Source organism: Bombyx mandarina, chromosome 08 (genome assembly GCF_030267445.1).
Source record: "Bombyx mandarina strain Sakado chromosome 08, ASM3026744v2".
NCBI classification, from domain to species: domain Eukaryota; kingdom Metazoa; phylum Arthropoda; class Insecta; order Lepidoptera; family Bombycidae; genus Bombyx; species Bombyx mandarina.
Window position 1 is genome coordinate 13,531,354 of NC_143215.1, and position 27,578 is coordinate 13,558,931.

The window sequence follows — 27,578 nt, forward strand, 5'->3', positions numbered from 1 at the left end:
GGACTAAACTTTCTAGAGTGCAGACTCGCGGACAAAAATGGCTGAAAGAAATGTTGTTTCGTTACTGTGCTGTGGTAGTGCGATAGAATAGTGTAAAACATTTCGCTACTTTTAATAAAATAACTCTTGTGTTAAATTAAACGACAGTGTCGTATATATACCATTTATAATATAAAAATGTCTGAAAGTAACAGCCCTAGTGTGTTAAGTTATCTAAGACAATACAGGTTTCAGAGAAAACCAAATGAATCCTCAGGTTCCGGTAACCAAGTTACAATTAAGGCTTCTACATCGAGTTCTCGTAAGTATAGTTATTTAGAATCATGTCTTCATGTTTGTACCTTATAGAGCCACGTGCTGGTACCGTAAACCACGAGGAGTTGGATATATTGGTACTCGTATTCAAGGTCAGATTTCTACCGGTCTTCTGTTTTTTTCGCCATTAAAAACGACATTTATAAGAGTTAGTGAAGGTTCAAGTCAATTTTGAAATAAAAATGTCTGAAATGTCTTAAGCAGCTGTTTTTAGTTTACATGTTATGGATTCTGTTTCAACACGAGTGACAGTTTGTTCGTTAGAAGTTTAACGCTTCGATCGTTATAATAATCTTTCATATTACGACGTTCTTAATTAATTTCCACGCTCTTATCTTTTTTTAAATTTAGTTATCAGTGTTTTTTGAGAATTAATAATAGAAAAACACTGTGAAAATAAAATGCAGTCATTCTAAATAAAAGACTGGGCATGTTATTAACTTTCTCGTTTTTAACAGCAAACGTTTAACGCAAATTAAACAGAAATGGAAATTGGGCAAAGACTAAATAGGGTAGTGAAGTATTATAATATTATATGCATACATAAAATGAAGTTATTGAGACTGAGAAACTTAATATATACTTTAGTTCCATCTCTCGAGAGATTGAACTCTTCAAAATTGGCTTGTAATCATTGACATCTGAAAATGTTGACTTTCTTTATGTATGATATCTTCTCTTTTGTAGTCTTATTGACATTGAAGGAAAATATCATTACATCAACACAAATCATACAACACTTACTGGTACCTATTTCTACCATAGCAAGTAGATAACAGTATATAACAAGTATTACTCAAAATAAACAAAACAAAAAAAATGTATATTAACTGTAGATTAATTGGTAAGGAAAAGTGATGAAGTTAAATGTGCAGAAGCAGTAAGATGATATGTGCATTTTTAATGCAAAAGTTCAAAATGGATCATTGACCCGTTGTGGTATATTTAGTGTTAATTTTTTTTTCCTAAAGTCGCAACATCTGTATTATACAGTTCTTTATATTTCTTACATACTAGAGGTCCCGCAGTAGTTGAAATTCGACTATAATTAATTGGAATTGTAAGTTTGTACACTATTATGATTGTATTTTATACATCTATAATCACAAATTTCACCAAGACTACCATAAAAAATATTAACAAAGTCAAACAATATTTAATCTATTCTCAATTTGACAAAAGACGTCAAGAAAAAAGTTTGACAATAAATAGTATGCATGCGTGTGTGCATCAAATACATGGTATGTGTGTGTAATGTTTTCTTTATTGATTTAATGTATCTTTTATGCATTATTTTAAAAAAATATTAGCATTGTGCACTTCTCTATATTCTCTATAAATGTGGAAAATTTCATACTCCTCCTTCCGCGCAATTTTCGTAAAAAGGGATACAAAGTTTTTGCTTCACATATTAATATATAGATAAACACACATATATCTATGTAAATATAAATTAATTCTTATATAAATATTACTATAAAATAGATTGATACCCTGGAATCTGTATTAATTCAATGAAGGCCTGTTATTCACATACTCATAAGATTTACTGTGACATTCTTTTACATTCCTACATTGAACTTGTTTAGTATGAGTTGACCATAACTTCACTAATACCATGTGTAATATTTTTATATTCCTCACTACAATAACTAGGGATTATGTTATTCTCTTCCAATTTTTCTCCTCGTGTCTAAAGGTTGTGACCACTTCCATCTGTGACTTTCATCCTCACAATACTATGCCATCTCATCCTGTCCTATTCTCACGGAGAGCATAAATCTGATCAGACCAAACTCAGATTAAGCTGTGCCCCCACAATATTTTTTCTATAACTTTTTTAGTAATTAGCAGGTTGCCAAGATTGTCTGTCTCTTTATTGTCATTCATTCCAGAGTATTATAGGAATCGCAGATAGCAATCGCAGACAGATGCTAGAAACCACAACAAAAAATATTGGAATCGTGACTGTAACAAAAAAATACATAAATTTATATTTATATTTTATGCTAGGTCATGGTTACTAATACAATTTTTGTTTATCGTCTATAAACTTCATGGATCTGCTTGCATAAATTGTCAAGACGTAACTAAGAGTTTCAGGTCCATAGGTTAATTATAGACTTTCATGATATCAAAACAGAACCACAAATAATAAGGATGCCAGCTCCAAACCACACTGGCCAACGTCAAAACAATCCAGTTGTGGTCTACAAGAGGATCAGGTTACCAGATTCCGATTCTGATGATCCAGCATCGCCAGCAAAGAAAGCAGCCCTCCAAGTTGAACTTACTCCAGCTATCAAAGAGAGACGCTTTAGGAACATGCTAGAAATGTTTCCAGACATTTCACCATTGGTAAGGATCATCTTTGATAATTCCCTAAACCTTTCTGCCTATACTGGTACAAAACTATATTAAAAGTATATCTGTGCGTTGAAAATAAGAATACTTAAGCTCTTTAAAGATCTGTCCCAGTCGTAAAATAAAATTTTCTCTTTGTTGTCTGGTTGTTGTTTTTGAGATTGTTTACTAGCTTGCTTAACTTATAGACATCTTTAATTCTTCTTCCTTACAAAATTAATAATATGAATACAATGTGGAAAAATATTTGCATACTCTTTATAGGTATAATATATTTACTGCCACCAATAATACATTCTTAAGATTGTTCTAGGATTGTATTAGAGGGCATTAGAAAAATACAAAGCAAAAACAAAAATGGTCTACGTTAAAACCAACTACATGAACCAATTATGAATATATTTAATACTAGCGGCCCGCTCCGTCTCCGCTCGGATCTTTAACAAACATTTCAACGATATTTGACGTTGTTTTATTTTTTTAAATAAAAAAACACTTATTGCGGCATAACTATAATAGTCAGACGTATGCTGTCGCGACACTTTTTGTAAATTATAATGTGTTCTACAAAGTCGTAGTACATTCTTTTATTCTATCATGAATTGTTTTCGCAGGACACGCGATGTAAAGAATATTTTAGGTATTTTTTTTACACCTTGGGTTACATTATTGGAGTTTTAGGGAGGATCCCTATTTTTTTTCAAAAAAGGTTATAGCCTATGGCACTCGGGAATAGTGTAGCTTCCAAAGAGTGAAAGAATTTTTCAAATCGGTTAAGTAGTTTCGGAGCTTATTCAATACAAACAAACAAACAAATCTTTCCTCTTTATAATATTAGTATAGATAGTCGCCGACTCAACTAATCATTGGAATACGGTGCTGTAGTTTAGCACCCGTATCTTTAGACGTTCACACGAGCTTAACTCGACTCGACTCAACCTCCAACGCGCGTTTTGGTATGATTAGTCGTAAAAATAAACTCCACTCAAACGTCCTTGGAAAATTTTCCTAACCGGAGTGAAGTAAGCGAACTGTCAAGTCAAGGTACGTCGCGACGTATTAATCATACCAAAACGCGCGTTGGAGGTTGAGTCGAGTCGAGTTAGGCTCGTGTAAACGACTAAAGATACGGGTGTAAGTAGCAAACCAACGAAGTGATTAAACATTTTAGAGATACCTTCTCTTTTTGAATTTTCAGCTTGTCAAAAACAAATTGGTCAAACATGGCTGGAATGAAGAGCGTTCAAGAGATGAACTCCTGAAATACGACCCTGAGAGTAATGACAAAGGATCCTCATCCACCTTCTTCAGTGCACCATCTCATTCAAAAACTAATGGTAACATGACTATGGTGAGAGTGACTAGTGGTCCGAATAGATTTAATGTTGTTGTGAGGAAGCCAATAGTGTCAAAAGGCGGCAGAGCCAGAAGAGGCAGCAGTGGTAGCGAAGATGATGACTATGGTGTTAGAAAAGGGAAAGATGATTTAGTTTATGACAGGTGGGTGAATTTTCCATGTTCTTTTACATCAGAGCAGAATGAGATACAAGTTTACATTGTAATCTCGAAGCATCAACACCAAGAGAGCTGTCAATGTCAATGTTAATAATGTATTATGAATGAAATAAGAGGAAGAAATGTAATTAAAAAAGTTTCTGTAAAGTTAACAAAAAACAAACAGAATAAATAAAGAAAAATTCAGAGCCTCCCTCTTTTTGTTTGAGGTAAAAATGAATTGTTTTATTTTCAGTGATGACTCTGACAATGAAGTGACAGACGATTTAATAGGTGACAAAAAGAAGGTATTCGAGTTCCTAAACACAAGTAATATGAATGAACTATCATTGTTGAGTGGATGCTCACAAAAGAAAGCAGAGGCTATAATGGCACTGAGACCATTCAAAGGATGGTTGGATATGGTATGTCTAAAAAACTTATTTTTTAATATTCAACACTAAATGTATATTGGTCTACATGGTGTAAAGCAGTCACTGTGGAAATGTTCACCATGGTAGTACCTACTCGTGCGTGCAAATAATATTAATAAAATAATTGTGTTACAAATTACCAATTGTGACGGGTATCTTAACTGGATTTTTGTGTACTACATAAGCATCAACCCTGACAATTTCTGCTCATTATCGGTGTGGTTACCCTCATTACTTTTACTATAAAGCTTTGCTTGCTTTCATTGAAAATAAATTAATACACAAAATCATATTTGAAACAGGTAGAAAAATTTAATAGTAACAAAATGCTGAGCACGGATCTCTTAAATTCCACTCAAGAGCTACTAACAACCAGGAATAACATTCAACGGCTTATGAAGAAGTGTGTTGGTCTGGCGCAGCAGCTCGAGGCGGCTGTAGCTGCTGGCGCTGGACGTCTCAAACAACCCTCGATTTTAGATCCTAGGTAAGTAATCAAATAAAAAAATCAAACCTTGGCCCTCCTCGTCCCCCTCTTCCTCTCAGGAGGCGCCGGAGTCCGACCTAACCCGGTTCGTTGCCCACCCGGACCGGGTATCCGTAAATGGATTCCCCAGGGTTAAAAAAAATAATTGGATTTTCATGAAAGTTAAAAAGCTAAAAATAGCTTTATTCTTGATACTACTAAAGTTTCTCAATTTCAAATAAAAAAAAATTATAATATGTTGAGAAATATAACAAAATGGTAGATAAGTGTTTTGTCTTGGCTTATAATATATATAGACAATTGTATTGTATACATATTTCTGTTGCAGTTTAAAGCTAGCCCCATACCAGTTGGTGGGACTAAACTGGCTAGCAGTACTCCATAAGCAGGGCGTATCCGGGATCCTGGCAGATGAGATGGGACTGGGCAAGACAGTTCAAGTGATAGCCTTTCTTGCGCATTTGAAAGAGACAGGCCAAGCCAAGGGAACTCATTTGATTGTTGTTCCGGCTTCTACTTTGGGTGAGTTGGATTAGAGTATTAATAGTTAATTAATTGAAAAGTAGTTCAAAAACCCAGTTCGTTTTCCATATAATACATGAAGGCAATCACAGACCCAAGTTGACAAACTGCTTTCTATGTTACATTTAGTACTATTTACATCAATGTGCCTATTTATATTAACTGTGTGGTATGGGTCAATGCCCCATACATTTTACTGAGTGTACATAATACATATTTTATACATGATTTGTTTTAATTGTTTTACTTTTATTATTAACCAGCTGTACCCGTCCGCTTCGCTGGGCATTTAAAATTAACATTATTATTTCTCACCCCAACAAAGATTTCCATCATTAACGCCCCCGCAACTGGTGTAGGAAGTCCAACACTCATATAAATATTAGCCTATCCATTAAGTACATGTACTTTCTACATGGATACCAAGTTTCAAGTCAATCGGATGTATGGTTCAGTAGTTATAACGGAACATCCGTAAAAACCACTGTAGATTTATATTATATTAGTATAGATAGTATATTTTCTTCAGTTTTGGCACGTTACATCTACGTAATGAAAACTGCTTTTACGGTACAATTCCTTTATTATTGTCATACTCTTTCCGACGTTACGAATACTTCTGTACCGTTAAAATAGTTATCATTATTATTTAATTGATTTGTAAAATGTTGCTCAGACAATTGGAGCAGCGAGCTGTCCCGCTGGTGCCCGTCGCTGCGCGTGAGCAAGTACTACGGGCACCCGGACGAGCGGCGGCAGCTGCGGATCGAGTACGCGCGCGGGCTGCAGGACGTCGACGTCGTGCTCACCACGTAAATTGATACACACTGCTTATATTATACGGACGGACTTCCCACCGCGCCGCGCCCGTCACGCCACGCCCCGTCAGGTCACGCCCGACCGTCACGTCAGGCCCCGCCTCATCACGTCACGCCCCGCTCCGCCCCGCACTCAGGGCGGAGTAGACATCGGAGCACAACGTCTTAAATACAATAGATTGGGGGAAATCGGGACGCTTTCCAATTCCAACGCAAATTTGTAATATGTGTATTGACAAATAGAAAATGATCATGAAATAATAATAAAATACGTAGAGACTGTCGATTTGCTTACTTCTTAGTATCGAGTGTATTATTATTAGTACATTCGTAACTCAGTCAGTCAGTGTGATAAAAAAATATGAATGCTGATTAAATGAATTGTTGTATTTCAGTTACACCATGGTGAACAGCTGCCCTGAAGAGCGGAAGATGTTCAGGATAACTCCGATGCACTACGTCATCTACGACGAAGCGCACATGCTCAAGAACATGTCCACGCAGCGATACGATAATCTCCTTAAAATTAAGGTAAACATATTTACATAAAATATACAACGTTTTTGTTAGTAAAATACTAATAATAAGTAGGATTTTTATCAAGGTTTTTTTTTACCTAATCTGATAGCCTTGATAGACGCTGTATATATCTATGGACTCCGGTAACCACTTAACACCAGGTGGTCTGTGAGCTCGTCGAACCACTTAAGCAATTAATTATTATTTTTAAAAACAATGAAGATATCAGCCACTCTGCAACACATTCATTTTGTTATATTTGTGTATTAAACCTTCTCACCGGTCACCGTCTTCGTTGAACCCGTCGCTTGCGACGAAGGGCTCGACGAGCGAATTAACCCATAGGCACAGCCCGCTGAGTTTCTCGCCGGATCTTCTCAGTGGGCCGCGATTCCGATCCGGTGGTAGATTCTACGAAGCACTGCTCTTGCTAGGTTTCGTGTAAGCAACTTCGTCAGGTTTGAGCCCCGTGAGCTCACCTACTTATTAAGGTTATGCTGAAAGAATTTGGTAAACGTTTCTGATGTAAAGGGTTGACGCACGTTTCGCTTTAAAAAATGCAAAAACTTTTATGACGAAGTTGCTATTTTCGAAGCAATAAGGTTGAATTTTGAATCCACAGTCCAAACACCGCCTTCTGCTGACCGGGACTCCGCTGCAGAACAACCTGATCGAGCTGATGTCGCTGCTGTGCTTCGTGATGCCGCACATGTTCTCGGGGAAGACCGACGACCTGAAGAGCTTGTTCCAGAAGAATACCGTAAGTTCAACAATATCTTTCGAAGTCGTCATGGCCTAAACTGGCCTAAAGGATAAGACGTCCGGTGCATTCGTGTTGAGCGATGCACCGGTGTTCGAATCTCAGGCGGGTACCAATTTTTCTAATGACATACGTACTCAACAAATGCTCACGATTGACTTCCACGGTGAAGGAATAACATCGTGTAATAAAAATCAAACCCGCAAACTTATAATTTGCGTAATTACTGGTGGTAGGACCTCTTGTGAATCCGCGCGGGTAGGTACCACCACCCGGCCTGTTTCTACCGTGAAGCAGTAATGCATTTTGGTTTGAAGGATAGGGCAGCCATTGTAACTATACTGACACCATAGTAGAACTTATAGCTCAAGGTGGGTGGCGCATTTACGTTGTAGATGTCTATGGGCTTGGGTAACCATTTAACACCAGGTGGGCTGTGAGCTCGTCCACCCATCTAAGCAATAAAAAAAAGGTACTCAAAACAGTAAATCAAAACAGGTACTTTGCCTTTATCTGGGCGCCACCTAATGTACTTGGCGGTAGGCTAACGGAAGTGTACCTTTAAGAGATGACGAAAAAAGGACAGATCTTCCATGAAGCGAATGAAATTTGCTCGGTGAACCGACGTTTCTATTTGTTAGTGCTTGGAACTTGTTATATGCAATGCTATTGAGATTCAGGCATGTGTCAAATACCTTGTGTTCTATGATGGTTACCTCCACATATCCAAGAACAATACAGTTATCAGTTATCACCTACGATGGCACTTAAAGGAGATTGATCTTTGAATAAATAGATTAATTACCAACAGTTTGTAAACTTTGATCGCTTGTGAATACATGTTTAAGCATTTGAGCACCAGAACTCCAAACTGATATCTGAAGTTCCGATGCTATTTACAGCATCATATTTCAATTTGGTAGTTTTTCGAGGTCTTTTTTAACCGTGATATAGGGAAGAGAAAATATTTAAATTCCAGTACACTGAAATAATTTGAACGGGTTAGTGATTTCTGAGAAATACACGTTTAAAATTAATTGGAAGGGCTTGAGAAGAAAGTAAAACAAAAATGCATTTGAACAATGACATCATTATCTACTGTATATTCCTCTCATTTTTCTTTCTTTCTTTTTCTTTTCTTATTCTCTTACCTTTAAAACAGAGTTTAGTTTATCTGCCGGAATATACACCACAATATCAATAATAATATTATAATTAATAATTTATCCTCGATACTGCGCGCATTGTGAAGGAGGTTTCTCACTCTGGAGTCCTAACCACTGGTGGTTTATGTCGTAGACACCGCCATGAGCGGCAATCTATTTTTATATAGTGTATTTTAAAAATTGTATTTTTAGTATCTTTTTAAAAAAATATTGTGTAATTAATAAGATTTTATATCTATCTATATATGTGGGATGGTATGGCGAAATCTAGTGGATATTTACTTTAACAACAAAATCTTTTATTCTTTCAAAAAAATACTAGATATAGTAACCGGCAAACTTCGTGAGCAAATGACCTTGACTGCGCAGAACCGAATTTTAGATCACTTTGGTGGTGAGGGTGAGGCGCGAGGGCAGGGGAAATCGTATCGAGCGCGTTATTGGTAGATCAGTCGAAACTTGCGCCCCGCACCGCGCCTTCGTTCCGCTTGCTCCCAAAAGTACGCTTGCGTACAGTAAAAAGTCTATCGTTATTAATCGTTAAGTTATTTGTTATAATTGCTTGTTGACTTTGTTGCCATTGCTATATGTTGAGTGTTTGTTGATTTTTTATAAAAAATACACTATGGCGTAGTATTCAAAAGAAAGGGTAGAAAAATTGTGTACGACGTATATTGCTTCATTATAAAACAGGAGAAGAATGATATGGAAAAAGTAAAACAGACTTCGGAAGCAAGAAAAACATCAGTGAGTACTGCTAGGTGCATTATTAACGAAGCTAAAGACTCTGGCTTGCTCGCCGTGTTTTGGACTCCGGGTAAGAAAAGATCAGGGAAGAAGAAAGTTACCGGAATGGATAGTTTCGTTCAATCTGTAATAAAAAGATGTAATCATAATAACAAGCAGCGAAACTCCGTATCGTAGAGAAAGGCTTCGAAAAATTTAAAGAAGATATAAATTTTAATGGCTCGGAATGAAGAATGATGGAAAAAAAAACAGAAAGTAATCGGAAGCTGGTAATTGAAAAAAGTAACATTCGATTACTACGAATCGAATATCTTCAAAAAATAATTAATTATAGACAAAAAAGAAGACCGAACCGACCGAGTTGTAAACTACACCGATGAGCCCTATGTCGACTCATCACGATGATAGCGACTCGGGTGATGAAAACAGTGATGACGATGATGGTCATGATTATGATAACGAAAAAAAAATTACAAATACATACCAGCTTCGCTTCAATTGAACCAAGACCTGGCAACAGCTCTAGTTTTGACTAAATAGAAGGAATATCTATTTTACCCCAAGATTAAATTATTACAATTATTAACCTATATTAAATACATAATATGTTGATTTTAATAATTTAATAGCATTATGACGCAGAGTAAATATTGTTTTTGCACGTGAGTGTACCATGCGCGAACTTACCCCCACTACGTCGACAAATGCTCAAGAAGTTTGCCAGCTATTATACATATCCGTAACATCGTTATGTCAAAACTTCTATCTGTCATTAATATTTTCTTCTTTTAAAAATAAAACTTGTGTGCCAGTGTGAATTAACCAAAAAGTACCGATATCCCACTCGGCCATTCCTACCTATTCGTCTGCCTCAGACGAATCAATCCATAGTTTGATAAAATTAGCAAGACTAGTCGTATGTATCGGACCTCCTCCATTCACAATCTTCAACTTTTAGTCGTCCTCTCCGATAACTCTCTCTTCTAATTTATTTATCCATCTCCTTTGGTACAGCGATAAGTCCACTTCCATTCTTCTCTTTGTATAGTATTTTATTTTGTGTCAAATGATTCTGGTAAGGTACTTTAACCAACTTCTTGCAGTCTTCTTTCTCTAACTTCTTGTAATCTTCTTTCTCTAACTTCTTGTAATCTTCTTTTCTTAATTTCTTGTAGTCTTCTTTGACCTCGTCCTTCTCAACAACAATAGCACAAAGTGGTATCTTCTCCATTATAATTCAATTTCTTGTAAACTTAACTTCGAATTCACGCAGTATGGAGTTGCCAATGATCAGCTTTACAGGTATTATATCATCTTCCACAATGTAAAATTTGATATCCGTAACAGCATCATCAATCTGTAGCTGAGTAGTAAAAACACCTTTGATAAGTACTTCTTTGTTAGCAATGCCTGTAAGACGAACTTCTGAATTCTTGTCATAATGTTGGACATTATTCTCAATTTTTTCAAATTCTGATTGTATAATAAGATTCGCGTCACTACCTGTATCGATAAAAGCCACCATCTCTGTTCCATTCAATAACACTTTCTTGTAAGGGATTTTTTCTTCTTCGTTTTTCTTCTGAATAATTAAAGACTTTTTATCATCATTCTTACATTCGTTTCCCTTGTGACCGAATTCATTACACTTAAAGCATTTAATGCCCTTTGTACAGCCGGGGGATTGATGGTCTAAATCACCACAGTTATAGCATCTTTTAAAATGCGGTTTTCTTAATGACGTTGTCCCTGCATCTGTATTTACTTGCGGAACTACCTGGTGATATGATAGTGTACTCATTTTCTTTTGAAGATCACTGTAAACGTCCAGCTTCTTTCGAAAATCACTGTACATGTCTAGCTTCTTTCGAAAATCTTTCAAGTCTGTAGCTCCATATAAAATTGCTTTGTTAGATTCAGGATCATTGATACCATCTATGACGTATTCCATTAAAGCAGCATCATCTACTCTTCCATGCAGTGCTATTTCTTTCATAACTAAAAAATATTGTTGTAACGTTTCATCATTTTTTATCTTTCGTGAAATAAGGTTCTTGTGAATCTTAGCACTATTAAACTTAGGGCCAAATTCTTCAATAAGGGCTTCCTTCAAAGTAGGATAGTCTTTAACTCTACCAATAGATCTTAAAAATAGCTTTGCTGTTCCACCCAAAAGTTTCTTTGCATAGATCAATCTTTCCACTTTAGTCCACTTCATCAAATCAGCAACATCTTCAAATTCATCAAAAAACTCCGAAATCGGGTAAGTATCATCTCTGGTGAAAGGTTTGGACTGCTCCAAATCACGAAATGAGATATGCACCTCAACCTCTTCTCTTTCGTCATTATCATTATTCTTCTTAGGAGGCATTTTTTACTTTAGAAATAGATTTTTATAAAATAATAATAATAACAATCGTCTCGTTGAACTTGTAAATGGTCGTAGTAGTCGTTAATTATAATTTTCGGAATAAGTCTTCTTCTTCAGTAATCTTCTATAAATAATATTATGTAATCTTCATATAATAAGTCTGCATAAAATAACGTTACACAAAACTTCATCAATAATACTTCATCATAAAATCGTTATTTTTACACATCTCGAAGTCTTCGATGCACAACGAAAATGCGCTGGTAGCGGTCAACTTATCTTTGTAGAAATTCCTCAATCCACTGTGGTTTATCACCGAACGACATCCTGAACGGTATCCCGGACGAGCCCCCAAAAAGATGTGGGATGGTATGGCGAAATCTGGCGAAAGTGGATATTTACTTTAACAACAAAATCTTTTATTCTTTCAAAAAAATACTAGATACATATCCGTAACATCGTTATGTCAAAACTTCTATCTGTCATTAATATTTTCTTCTTTTAAAAATAAAACTTGTGTGCCAGTGTGAATTAACCAAAAAGTACCGATATCCCACTTATATATATATATATCCATCTATATATATATATATATATAAAAGAATTGCTGTTCGTAAGTCTCGCTAAAAATCGGGAACGGCTGGACCTATTTGGCTTGTTTCGTAGACACCGCCATCAGCGGCAATCTATTGTATTTTTAATAATTAAAAAAAAAAAGTGTTTTATACCACCATTAATATCACCATATAATATTTTCGATTCGGCTTTAGAAATCGAAGACAAAGAAGACGGACGGCGCGAAAGAGGACGACGAGCCGGCCTTCGAGCAGAGCCAGATAACGCAGGCGAAGCGGATAATGAAGCCGTTCGTGCTGCGGCGGCTGAAGCGGGACGTGCTGCAGGACCTGCCCGACAAGACCAACCACACGCAGCTGTGCGCCATGTCCGCCGCGCAGGGCCGCCTCTACAAGGAGCTCATCAGCGGGTTCGCCGACAAGGACGGAGCGGTTAGATACTGTTTTAGTTCTTAGGTGGATGGACTAGAGTTCACCCGGTGTTAAGTAGTTAAGAGCCCATAGGCATCTACAACGTAAATGCCGCTACCTACATTGAGATATGAGTTCTAAGGTCTCAGTTGGTACAGTACAATGGCTGCCCCACCCTTCAAACCGAAACGCATTACTGTTTCATGGCACAAATAGGCGGGGTGGTGGTACATACCCGTGCGTACTCACAAGAGGTCCTACCACCAGTAAAACCTGCCTTAGAGTTTTAAGATCTCAGTTCTTACAGTATAACGGCTGCCTCAGCCTTTAAACCGAAACTCATTACTGATTCATGGCTGAAATAGGCAGGGCGGTAGTACCTACCCGCGCGGATTCACAAGACCTCCAACCAGTAAAAAATAACAACAGTGCTATAACTTCGATTGCTGCACATATTCGTGGTCGCGTTTGAACGTGGCAATACTTGACCGTCAGTGTATAACGTATTCAGATACACGCGACGACAGAGCAGAGCGGCATGGCCATGATGATGGACATGAGGAAGCTGTCGAACCATCCCCTCCTGCTGCGCTACCACTACCAGGAGGCGCAGTTGAAGAAGATAGCGGCGCGTCTGGTCAAGGAGCCGAGCTATAAAGAGAAGAACGAACACTACGCCTTCCAAGATCTCCTGTGTCTGTCCGATTTCCAGATACACCAATTGGCTTTGCAGTATGTAAGTGAATGTTTGTTGTCTTGTTTTTTTTTTTTCTTAGGTGGGTGGACGATCTCACAGCCCACCTGGTGTTATGTGGTTACTGGAGCCCATCCATTCCCGATCCTGCGGAAAGAATGGAAAGCAGTCGACGTCGCCCTAAACACGTCATTTCGGATCCTCCCGATCCACTAACGGTGCTTTTAGGTACCTCAAGCAGCGGTCATCGTTATTGTCGAACCCGTCGCTTGCGACGAAGGGCTCGGCGAGTAAATTAACCCTCAGACACAACCCACTGAGTTTATCGCCAGATCTTCTCAGTGGGTCGCGTTTCCGATCCGGTAGTAGATTCTGCGAAGCACGGCTCTTGCTAGAGTTCGTGTTAGCAACGTCGTCAGGTTTGAGCCCCGTGAGCTCACCTACTAGTTAAGGCGACGCTGATATAGCCTCTCAAGGCTATCAGCTTAACTAGGATAAAAAAAAGGAGCCCATAGACATATACAACGTAAATGCCGCCACCCACTTTCAGATATAAGTTCTAAGGTCTCAAATATAGTTACAACGGCTGCCCCACCCTTCAAACCGAAACGCATTACTGCTTCACGGCAGAAATAAGCAGGGCGGTGGTACCCACCCGCGCGGACTCACAAGAAGTCCTACCACCAGTAATAAAGACCAGTGGTCTGCATGTGCTAGGTAGCGTCGTTGGTCTCAATGGGGTCCAAGTCTCAATTGCATGGTATAACAGATGACTCTCCCTTAAAATAGGCAGGATATCGCCGCCCGACACATGCCGCTCAGCTCTGGTGGAAGGGCCACGTGTCTATATATTAGTAGACCGTTAACATGTTAATAGCTACCGTTGAAGTGAATCTACCCGCATATATTGACCTATCTTTAAGTTCTTCCGCGCGTCAATACGTGTACGTATATTGAGTGCTCACCAATTAATGTGTATTTAAAAAAAAAACGCTTATACGAAAACAGAGTAAAAATTTTGTTAAACAATTATTCAAAAGTAATAAATATATTGTGTTTCCGCCGACTTTTGGTGCGTGAACAAATATTCTAATTAACGGACGTCTTGCGGTGAAATTTACTTTGAAAATTTCCATCACATATACATACATTTATGTAGATACTGGACGAGCTGACAACAGCATATCTATACATATAAACAAAATTGGAGTGTCTGTTTGTAATATTGAAATAACCGCTTTTTACTACATACATATGAACGTATATACGGTACATACACCACAATATATTTTTTTACAATTTTTGTCTGTCTGTTTGTCCCGGCTAATCTCTGGAACGGCTGGACCGATTTTGACGGGACTTTCACTGATAGGTATCTGATCATATAATCAACTTAGCTACCTTTTTTTAGACTAGCTTCGCCCCGCGGCGTCAATCGCGGTAAATAAATAAATCCCGTCAACGTTGACATAGTGCTACCGACGTTTAAGAAAAGAGCGAACTCCGCATGTCGCCACTGTCACTGTCACTGTCACTAGTCCGATACTAACTGCCGCCGCGTCTCCCAGTGCAAACAGCACACGATACCGGAGTCGCTGATCCTGGATTCTGGAAAGTTCCAAAAGCTGGACGAGATGCTGCCGAAGCTGAAGGCGGGCGGCCACCGCGTGCTCATCTTCAGTCAGTTCACGATGATGCTGGACATCCTCGAGCCCTACCTCACCATCAGGAGGTATCAGTATCTGCGCTTGGACGGTAGCACCGCCGTTACGGAGAGGTGCGTGTTAATACTTTTAGTCCAATAAAATATATTTTTTAATTTATTTATTTATATTTCTACACCAATAAAGATGATGGTTGTAGGACCTCTTGTGAGTGCGCGCGGGTAGGTACCACCGCCCTGCCTATTTCTGCAGTGAAGCAGCAATGCATTTCGGTTTGAAGGATGGGGCAGCCGTTGTAACTATACTTGAGACCTTAGAACTTATATCTCGAGGTGGGTGGCGCATTTACGTCGTAGATGTCTATGGGCTTCAGTAACCGCTTAACACCAGGTGGGCTGTGAGCTCGTGCACCGATCAAGCAATAAAAATTAAAAAATAAAATTAATGACAAACATAACAAACGAAATAATTAAATTAGTGTGATGTGGAGAGCTGGTACTTGAAATGGTATTAAACCTTTTTTAGGGATCACCAACAATTCAAACATTTAAAAAAATAAAAAAAATAAAAGATACTGGTAAAGTTGCAGTTTGAGTAATTACTCGTAATAGGTAGTCTTTTATGGACTTGTTTATCACTGGATTTTTTTAAAATTTCGATTGAGTCACGAGCTCACCTCGCACCTTTAGAATTATAGAGATACAATTCGAAATCTTTGGATTTCGTCTTTAATTCAAAAATGGACCTAGAATGACCCTTTTCAGCGACTCTTAGTAATCCAATGACTAGAAGTATCCTATAAAGGGACAAAGCTATCCATCGGTCTCTTTCACTCCGTCCCCTACCTCTACGTTTTTTCAATTTAAGAACTTTAATTGATGATTTCCAAAAAACACATTTTTTTGAGTTGGGTCTTTATAATTCTAAAGGTGCGACCTGATGTTCAGTGCTTACCGGATTCTATAGATATCAACAACGAAAATTAGTTAGACTAACAGTTTTTTTTTCTCATCCACACACAAACTCCATACATATTTGAGTGAATTTTTACGCGATCGAGAAATTAACAATCTCGCACTAAACACAGGTTGGGCCGTATGATCGTCTGCCTATACGGGGAATAAAAAAACAAAAAAACTGACACACCGCGCTCATAAAACTTTGGTTTTTATGCCTTATGACCGAAAATAATAAGATATGATAACAATAAGACAAGACATGGCTTCGGCCTTACGATCAAGAACAATGAAGACGTGGCTTCGGCCTTTAAAACTACCAAAAAAAAATCCAATTATTACCAAAAACAAGACCTGGCTGTATGGGCTAAAGTCCTTTGCCTTTCCCATTAGGAATAAATTAATATCATCATCATCATAAACCTCATTGTTTATTTTCAGACAAGACCTAATAGACCAGTACAATAACGAGAATATATTCGTGTTCCTGCTGTCGACGAAGGCGGGCGGGCTCGGCATCAACCTCACCGCGGCCGACACCGTCATCATCCACGACATCGACTTCAACCCATACAACGACAAGCAGGCGGAAGACAGGTGTGACTTTTTTTTTATTGCTTAGGTGGGTGGACTAGCTCACAGCCCACCTGGTGTTAAGTGGTTACTGGAGCCCATAGACATCTACGACGTAAATGCGCCACCCACCTTGAGATATAAGTTCTAAGGTCTCAAGTATAGTTATAACGGCTGCCCCACCCTTCAAACCCAAACGCATTACTGCTTCACGGCAGAAATAGGCGGGGTGGTGGTATCTACCCGCGCGGACTCACAAGAGGCCCTACCACCAGTAATTAACAGCAGGTGGGCTGTGAGCTCGTCCGCCCATCTAAGCAATAAAAAAAAATTTAGAACAGCCGTTGTACTGCCAAGTCTTCAGTGTGTGCTCAGTGCTTATTGCGAGTTTTTTAACGTTCTCGATCGCGTAAAAGTTAACTCTAATTTGTATGTACTTGGAATAAGTTCACTACGTTTGCCGCTGGGGGCGCTGTTCCAACTAGAGGCTGACGGTATTCGTGTTGTGATGTCTAAGAGCTCTACACCATGCGTGCCGTTTAGGTCATTCGCGGATTTAAACAAAAAAACAACCCCGAGATTAGCCACGTATGACGTCATTGTGTTAAATAATTTGAGCATAATAAATAATTGCATTACAAAAATAGTGACTACGTTTAGATTGTTTTGTGTGTTGTCTGTCGTACAGTGTGCTTAGTGCAAGTTTTTAACGTTCTCGATAGCGTAAAAGTTAACTCAAATTTTTGTATGGAGTTGGAACAGCGCCTCTAGCGGCAAACGAAGGGAAGCTATTTCAACTCCATACAATCAAAAAACTCGCATTAGGCGCACATGGTGGTACAGACTAACGACCAATGTTTTTTAATCGCGTACCCTAGTTTGAGAACCACTGTAACTCGATGAAGTATTGAGGGAGACCTCACGTTTTTGGAATGCAGGGACCGCTGGACGCGCCTGTTAATATCAATTGAGAGAATTGTTTACGATTGTACAGTACCCGATGATAGATATTTCGCATCGACCTTCGGAAACAGAGAAACAATTGACTCGTATAGCGTTGTCTCTGTCGCACGACTGACGATCGTCACGTAATGTGCGACAGAGACTACTAATGTGGATACTTCGTTTTTTTTACTTCGTTAAATTTTTAATTTTTTTTTAATTTTTTTTTTTTTTAATTATACAATTTGGAGGCTCGCTCGCTATGTACATTGTTACGGGTTTGCCGATATATCATTTAGACTTAGACTATCATTTAGATTTTGCAATCCAGACCAGACTTACGTACTATTTGTACGATTTAGTTAATAATATGTAATGTACCGTAATGATTGAGACTTTTTTGTGCATCAATAAATTTCAAAAAAAAAGAAAAAAAGAGACAACGCTATATGAAGTCGATATTAGCGTCGCAGTCTCGATTAACGAATTCCGGTTGCTTTGCCAGGTGTCATAGACTGGGCCAGACCCGCCCGGTGACAATATACCGGCTGATCAGCGCCGGAACCATCGAGGAGGGAATATATCAGGTCGCGCAGGAGAAACTTAATCTAGAGAAACACGTCACCGGAGAAGATGGTGAGTAGATTATTTATTTATAACTTATATGAGTGGACGAGCTCACAGCCCACCTGGTGTTAAGTGGAGCCCATAGACATCTACAACGTAAATTCGTAAATTAGTATACATTTCAAACAGATTCGAGTATAGTAATTACAATTAGAGAAGTAATTAAAAGTCTCTGTAATTAAAAGGTACGTTTTATTTAGTATTACAACGATTCGATGCTCTCAATTGAACCTTCATTAAGTTTACTCCATTCAAAAGAAGTTTTTTTATTATGTTTTTTTTTACATAATTTAAACTTTAAATGACTGTCCTGTAAACTCGCAAAAATGTCGCTTAAACCAAAATAACCTTTCACCCCTCGATATGTATAATATAGATATACATATTAATACTAATATTACAAATATGAAGGTGTGTTTATTTCATTGACATGTTTTTTTTTTCAAGTAATAGTTTTAGGTCAGGAGAGTGAGCATAATGTATCTTATATATAAAAAAAAATATTTTTTTTAAATCAGAAAATACACTGCGGTTATTTCATTTCCTAAAGACATCGTTTTTAGTGATACGACCGCCCATTGTACTTTTTTTGTAATTATAATTTTTAACTTTGATTATTATGGCTTACAATAATGCATACACTCTCTCTCTTCCCCCTCGCGTTGCCCTTACTCTCCCCTCTCGCCCCTCCCCCTCCCCCCATCCCCTCCCCTCCGCTCCCCTCTCTCCACTCTCTCTCATCCCCACGCGAATTACGCCGGCATTGTCTCTAGAGCACGCAGCGTAAAAGCCAATATACCTATGTATGTATACTGGCTTTTATGCTGTTGTATACAAAGCAGTTCCATTACCGTTTTTTTATGATCGACTATGTCGGGCGATTTAAAATAATCTTAATACGTTTTCACAGAGAACGAACCGACGGAGCAGAAGAACGTCGTCCGGCTGCTGTCCGCCGCGCTGGGCCTCACCTCGCCCAACAAATGAACAGACAACCTCACCGAATAAATGTGATCGTACATAGTTTACAGACGTAGTGACGAACGTAACGAGAGAAGATACGATATGAATGTCGCGTGTATTATCTATACTTAATATTATAAATCTGATGAGTGTTTGAACGCGCTAATCTCAGGAACTACTGGTCCGATTTGAAAAATTCAGTGTTAGATTCTTCAGTGTTAGATAGCCCATTTATCGAGGAAGGCTATAGGCTATATAACATCACGCTAAGACCAATACGAGCGAAGCACTAATAACCTCCCCTTTTAAAGTCGGTTAAAAAGCGTCATTTCGATACCTTAAATAGCTCCTTAACATTCTATTATTCAAAAATATTTGCACCTTCTACGTAAGTGAAGTCGCGGGTAAAATTTAGCGTTATGCTAAAGTAATTATTTCACGCGGACGAAGTCGCGAATAAAAGCTAGTATAATAATATAATATTCAAATTAAAAACATCTTAAGATCGACGTATCCGTGGTTCATTTAACATGTACACGTGTGTTGTGATGTTAATTTTCAACAGTCTTGTACAAATTATTCATATTGTTAAATGTGGTATTATTCATGGTGGCTAATACAAATCGCTAAATAAAATTTAATAATCACAATACTATTTCACGTCTAGAGTTTAATACGCTATTCGTAATGTATGATATCATATTGAGGGGCAAAAAGACATTTATCTTTGTAATTAAAGGTGCGTTTTATTTGGTATCAGCATCAACAACAGTTCGATGTTTTTAATTGAACTTCGATTAAGCTTACTCCATTCAAATAGCTGACGTTTTTTTTTGTTTCCTAAATTTAAACTTTAAATGGCTCCGCTGTGAAGTTGCAAAAATGTCGCTTAAACTACATAACCATTCACTTCTCGATATGTGGTTGATCGTTGTGTAACAGCCCGTATATTTTGACCACAAATGACGTCACGTATGATGAAGTTTCCCCGATAATTATGAATTCCTAATACATTGACGCTTTGCTTTCGTAACTTTGAGTACGCAATGTAACGCGTCATAGTTACCGGCGTGTTTGTGTGTAAGCTACTATTGATCATACCCACAAATACGCAGCTGACATTCAGCAAGACACGGTCTCTGCCTTATTATGAAGCTTTGTGATAATGAAATCGTTTTTTGGTCAAGTTTGATCAACTGGTTGGTAATGTTGGCCACAATGCCTTGTCGTCAAGAGTTTCCCATACGCTCCAAGATAAACTATTTGAATATTTCTTTACTAAATTCTCGATTTTTAAAATGAATGCCATCATTCATATTATGTTTATGGGTTCATTTAACTTCCGGCAACAACAGAAAAAAAAGGTAAGACCCAAAACCAAAACACCTTTTATCCCACCGTTGGGGACGGAATTACTGAATCTCATCGAGTCCCAACTGACTCTATGACATGAAGCCTGCATCAGCGCTGCAATCAAATTGCATCACCTCATAGGGCTGACGGACTTAACCAAAAATTTGCACCTACCCGCGCGGAATTACAGCCTGAAATTATCAGTGATTATCTAAAACTAGTTTCTCTATCTAGAGCTAGATCAACTATTAAGGATAAGTTCTTCTCTCGTTACGTTTCTATATGAAAGTTGAAGAAAAAAAGTTGAAGAAATTCTACAAGACGCGTTTAAATCCAATATTTGACCAAATGTTTGTATGTGTTGTATTTAAGTTTTTTTTTTTTTTTTTTTAAGTAGGTGATTGTTCCCAAACTTTCGTATTTCATTTCGTTACGGTTTGAGAAGCACTGCGATATTTTTATTTAAATAGCGATTACGTATTTATCTTATGAACATATATCGTCTTCTCGCATTAAAACTGTATAATCTCATAAGGTACTAATTTTACAGGAGAGTGTCTTAAAGGTTTAACATGTGATATTTTTAATATTAATCATCTTTGCAACGTTTATTTTTTATTTTTTTAACAGTTACATTATCTGTCTTTTAAAGTAAGATAAAATTATGTATTAATATTGTTAATAGTAGTCAAAACATAGATAAACAAAAAATAAAAAAAAATAAAACTAAACTACGCTCTTTTGACAGTATTTATTAGAAAAATACTGGTGATAGGTACCACAAATATGTTTCCGCATGTTAACTCAATTTCGAATATTTTTGGAAATTGTACACTTTTAATGCGAAAAGACTATATATGTTATTATTATATATCGGACGTCATTGAATGTTTTAAGGAAACGTCAATACGTACACGTATCGTCAGCATACGGCACTGTAATTTTGCTATTACATTTTTATTATGTAGCTGAGAATATATATTTTTTTATTCATAGAAAGAATTTTAATATTTTATTGCAAATATTCTTTTGTTTAGAAATATATATTACGTGCACGTACGTGAATGTAAACATTTAATTACGTCCTTTATTAAAAAGAAAAACAATGAGATGACGCGATTGTTCTTATATGTGTGTTCTAATTGCTCGTTTAACTGGTCTAATTAAGATTCCGGATTAGTTTTCGTAAGATTATAGGATTATAGTGAGTGGTACTGTCATCATGAATGTTACAAAATAATAAACGATTGACGCATATAAAGAAAAGTATCGAATAATAAATTGTAACATAATTATTTATAAAATGAATTTTAGTGTCGTACTTTGCGTTTTTTATAATGGCAACATTAAAGTATGTTACGAACGTAAAAGTTGCCAGACGAGATTAACTATTCCTCAATTAGTAGAATTTATTTGGATTTGTGCGTTCGTAATTATAGTATTAAAACTCGACATCGCAGTGCAGGTTCGATAATGGACAAGTATCGCTTACTTTCCAATCTCTAAATACGTTTGTAGCCTGTTAGAATGTTATAACACTGTTAATGTCATAGAAGACGATATAGAGAAAGTTAATTCTACCCCGAAAAAAATTAATGTATAATATTTCTTATAAAGTATACGTCAGCGAAGAATTAGTATGATAATAAAAATCAATTACCGAATTTGTAACAGATAAATATAAAAGTTGCCTCAATCTAAATGTTTTTGAATGTCGCATTGATGGGTCATGTGTACGGACTGGAGGTCGCCTTGGCTAGGAACCGAAGAATCCAGGCCATTCAAGGTAAGTGTCTATTTATTAAAAAGCACAGTAACTCCATAAATAACTTGCATCTAAACATCGAAAGATCTAAAAATGTTGTATCTTGTCTAATTATGTAAAATTAATATACATAAAGGTTACAGTCGGTCCGTGTGTTTGAGTAAACTCATCCATTGGAATCTTTAACTATATTTTCTTACTAATTGGTTAAAGTGGTCCCTGGAAATTTGTACATTTTAGACGCCTCAATGGTTTTAAGGGAGAAACGCAAAGGAGTCTAAAAACTACCACAAAAATTATAAATGGAATCTTAAAAACTACCATAAAAAATTATAAACCCGTGAGGATCAATGTTTAATGATAAAAAACGTTTATTAAATGTAACCAATTTTTGTTAATTATTTATATTTTTTCTTTTATAAGTAGGCCATTTTTAGTTCTTTTTTTTAGTTTAGTAACATTCCTCATTTGAATAGATTATATTGTATTTTATACGAAAAAACTTGTGTAGTAGTTTCGTGACCGCAATAAACTATTATTTTCTATTTTGTTTTTTTTTTAAATGTCATTCCGTAATTAATTATCCATTTTTTTTCATTTAATTATTAGCGTAATTATGGACAAGGCTAGCACACGGGGTTGACGTTGAGACAGTCTACTAAGGTATTTTGCGAAGCATACAAGAATTCCGGTATTACTGCTCACCTTTCGAAGTCTACGTGGCCTAACGGATAAGACGTCTGTTGCATTCGTGTTGAGCGATGCACCGGTGTTTGAATCTCAGGCGGGTACCAATTTTTCTAATGAAATACGTACTCAACAAATGTTCACGATTGATTTCCACGGTGAAGGAATAACATCGGGGTGGCGCATTTACATTGTGGATGTCTATGGGCTCCAGTAACCACTTAACACCAGGTGGGCTGTGAGCTCGTCCACCTATTTAAGCAATAAAAAAAAACCTGTTCTAAATAGTTACCAGAGTAGATCACAGAACCCGTCACCTTGAAATATGCAGTTGAAGTCCTCATATATAAAGACAATCCCATCATCCAACCAAGAAAACATGGCGGCTATCGCGTGCCGTCGCATCGTACAATAAATAGGCAAGAATTAAGAACATAGGTAGCTGTAACCACAATCATGTGTGTAAATTATAAAGAAAATTCCGTTTGAAAAGACGAAAAACATGGCCCCATTATCAGATCCGTCATCAAATGCCAAAAAATGTGCGGAACTCGTTAAACCAAACAAAAGGATCTCGCAGTTAAAGAATTCTATGCATCTGTGTGCTTAGTGCGAGTTTTTTGACGTTCTCGATAGCGTAAAAGTTAGCTCATATTTGTATGGAATGGGATCGTTTGCCTACGTTTGCCGCTAGGGGCGCTGTTCCAACTGCATACAAAATTGGGTTAACTTTTACGCTATCGAGAACGCTCAAAAACTCGCACTAAGCACACAGATGTCAGGAGTGCAATGGTGTGAGATCGGTATCCGAACCCGACGGAGACATAATTATACTTGTGACTTGTTAGGCACTAGAAGTATACAAGGAAGACTCCACCTTTTTGTGGTCGTATGAGGCTTTAGTAATAAAATTGAACTGCTATAAAATTGTGACGCTTGTAACTTAACCTAAATGGCCGATTTTGGAAGGATAAGCGTGACAAAGAGTAAAAGGATAAGACAATGCAGTAACTATTGTGTAAATATTCGTTCGAACGTGATCTTTAGTAATATCCAAAACTATTGATGGATGATCCTTCGAACTACTTATCTGGCAACAGAAACATGCAGGATAGTATGATTAACACGAGATCTATATTGAATTAACCTTCACGAACAAATATTGTATAAAATTATAGGTTTCCTTTCACTAACGTGACTGCCTTCGTCTACGATGTGGGTGGATGTTGGATTAACACGTCCTTAACACTTGTCAGGAATTTGAGGCTGTTCAAACTAGTGTTGCCAATGCGAATTACGTCATGTAGGTATTGCTATTCTATTGAGTGGGCAATGCAACTTCGGCACGGTTAAAACATTGATGAATGCTATTTATTCCCTCACTGTCTTATGTTATTGCAATTCTGGTTTAGTTCTATCTAAAACACGTAGAAAATTTCGAGCGCGCAGTCTTGTTTAAAGCAATAATATTTCAGCAAAGCTCAAACGCCAAAAATATACACTGCACTCGAATTTTAAAGGCAAATAAATGTGAACGTGAAAGTACGTTAGCTTTACAAGTTTTACAAAAAAGAAAAACTACTACTTATGACATTGGTGTTAGTCTGCTACTCTTCGAACAATGGTTACCAAAGCGGCACTATGTAGAGCGAACAAACATTGATTCAATGCTTGAGTAGTTCAGCGACTGCGTTCGCGACGTTTTCCAACTACGCTCTGTGTGTTACAATCGTTATCCAACCACAGCACAGTCTCGACACTGAGATACTTTGCAATCTTAAAATGATCGACACGTGTTAATGTTGTCGTAAGAAATACAGTTTTAAATGAACTACACGATTGATGGCTTAAACTAAGGTTTACAGTTTAAAGAAGGACACTGTGATAATGAGAGTTTTAACTCGGAGACGGTTAATGTGAGCGCGCGTCGCTTCGTCAGTCGGCAAACCGCCCGGGCGGGCGCCACACGACCGGAATCTGCGCGAGCGACGAGCGGTGCCAACGAATATAAATTTCAGTGAAATAAAACACGCATCCGCGTACCGCTGTAACGTAAAATGCGAGCGCAAGATTCTGGTGAGTATTACCCATCAGCTAATTTGTCTTAATCACCGTAAATGCGACGCACTGAAAATTATATATCCGAAACACCTAAATATAGTTACTGTATTTTCGGATGCTGCAACGTCTCTAATTCACGCCGCGCTTGCTTGTTTCACGTGAAAATGTCTATGTTTTGACACGCGATGACTCAAATACACGAACGCGGATGAAAGCCGAAATGTTCTAAGCTGTGAAATGAAAGTGCACGTTGCACATTATGCTGCCGTTTAAGGCACGAAACGAAATTTTCTAACAGATAATTAGTTGGCGCGATAAAAAATAGATTTCTTGTACTGCATACCGGAGCTCCCAACGGGCCAGTGGCGGCGGTGTCCTACATACCATGATTCCGCACCAAAGATCAATGCCTGGCTACAGTGGGTAATAATCATAATCGTAACGTACTATTTGAATATCGGCAAGTAAAAAGAATCTACATCTATTCGAGAGATTTCATTATTTTAACCGCTAAAGTACTATACAAAATTTTAACTCAACAAAAATTTCATTGAAAGATTGAAAGACCGCACCCACGCTATATTTAGTGTACAACTACAAACTTATAAAAACAAAAATCGTAAATTGTATTTTTAACATCTTCCGCCCGCGGACGCTAACAAACATCCTTCAGTTATTTACTCGTGTTAAATATTGAACTGCTGTTGATTGTAACCTAGTAAAATGACATTATAATTGGAATAATTTTATCCAATAGAATGTCGACATTGAAATTACTTTACATTTTAGTTGTTGTGCTGTACATACATATTATTTCCTCCATTTTATTTGAAAGTATATTAAATTGGTTCATTTGCACTCTTAATCATTTTTGCTTCTATTATTCATCGCAAACTTTGAATCCGAAATGACTCAAATACGTTATTGTATCGCGATTGGTCTAATCTGATTAAATAAAACTCAAAACAAATCTCAAGATATGTAGCAACATTTTAGGACGCTTAATTTTAGTTAACGACGGGGCAACCAAAAAGGTGTATCTTAATAAATATAATTCTTCTGTGAGTTAAAGGGCTGGACCGATTTTGATTTAAAAAAAGTTGGTGTGTTCAAGTCGAGAATAGTTGAGATTCACATTTCGCTCCACTGGAAAATGTTTTATCAATTATTATTTTTATAAAAACTTGATATTTTCCATACTGCTGTGCATTTCTGGAATATACAACAGTTACAAATAAATGAAATCCATAGGCTTTTTGGTGTTATCATATTCTACATGGACTATACTAAGGAATATGCGGGAAATCGTAATCGTATACCTAAGAAATGTTTTTTTATTTATTTTTTATTTTGAGTCCCCAATAGCTCAACTATGAGGGGTTTCAGGATTATCCATTCTTTCTGGGACACCCTGTGTATGTAATAGCTAAATGAGGATCTTCAACTGAGTGGACAATTTTGTTCGGATTTTTTTTTTTTTTTATTGCCTTTGTAGGCAGACGAGCATACGGCCCACCTGATGGTGAGTGGTTACCGTCGCCCATGGACTTCAGCAATGCCAGGGGCAGAGCCAAGCCGCTGCCTACCGCGAAGACTAATTGTCCCTATACTTATAGTTCGACATTCTTGATTGCATGATTTTCTTTTAAACTATTGTTGTGTAATTGCGATTCAAATTTTTTCCTATTCACGGCACAGTATAATGTTAAAATAACGTTTTTTATTTATTTATTTTTAATGTAAACGAAACTATTTCTTATGAAGGCTATAATAGACGAACGAACCCAAGACTAGCAAGGGCTTAGGTAATTAAGAGCATTTTAGCAATTATACTCATATCAGCCGATGGCGCTATCCACTTTGAGTATCAAGTACATTAGAACAACGGTCATCTTAAACCCGACGTCACGCCTGCAGCCGGTCATTTTATACCCCCCAAACCCGACGTCACGCCTGCAGCAGATATAGGCAAGACTTGCTCGTGGAATTAGAGGGTACTGTTGAGGATTATGGTAGAAAAATAACATGACCATACCACTATATCATGAGGTCTCACTGAAGCTGGGGTGTATATTGAGCCTTTCCTATTAACAACTTCCTGCCTATTCATTGATTTTCTCAATAAAAACTTCATCTACTTTTGTAACTATCGTCGACGTCTCCAAAAACGGACCTCCCGGTCCATTAACGGTGCTTTTAGGTACCACAAGCACTGGTCACTGTCCTCGTCGAACCCGTCGCTTGCGACGAAGGGCTCGACGAGCGAATTAACCCATAGACACAGCCCACTGAGTTTCTCGCCGGATCTTC

General features: G+C 37.4%; 2 protein-coding genes across 3 annotated transcripts in view; both read left to right on the forward strand.

Moving 5' to 3' along the window:
- Positions 1 to 22,457, forward strand: Etl1 (SWI/SNF-related, matrix-associated actin-dependent regulator of chromatin, subfamily a, containing DEAD/H box 1). Its single transcript, XM_028174327.2, has 15 exons — positions 1 to 301; positions 2,459 to 2,673; positions 3,878 to 4,179; positions 4,430 to 4,598; positions 4,910 to 5,094; positions 5,423 to 5,616; positions 6,293 to 6,428; positions 6,830 to 6,965; positions 7,576 to 7,713; positions 12,768 to 13,004; positions 13,495 to 13,719; positions 15,246 to 15,454; positions 16,739 to 16,894; positions 18,318 to 18,448; positions 19,350 to 22,457. Exons 1-15 carry the CDS (start codon positions 178 to 180, stop codon positions 19,424 to 19,426), a joined length of 2,634 nt encoding a protein of 877 aa, XP_028030128.2. The 5' UTR covers positions 1 to 177; the 3' UTR covers positions 19,427 to 22,457.
- A 2,685-nt stretch (positions 22,458 to 25,142) lies between these two features.
- The window catches only part of LOC114247257 (uncharacterized), a 51,167-nt gene continuing 48,731 nt past the window's right edge, over positions 25,143 to 27,578 (forward strand). For both annotated transcript variants that reach the window (XM_089729253.1, XM_089729254.1), the window contains exon 1: positions 25,143 to 25,283. The gene's annotated coding sequence lies outside the window, so the exon portion shown is untranslated. The remainder of the gene's footprint in view (positions 25,284 to 27,578) is intronic.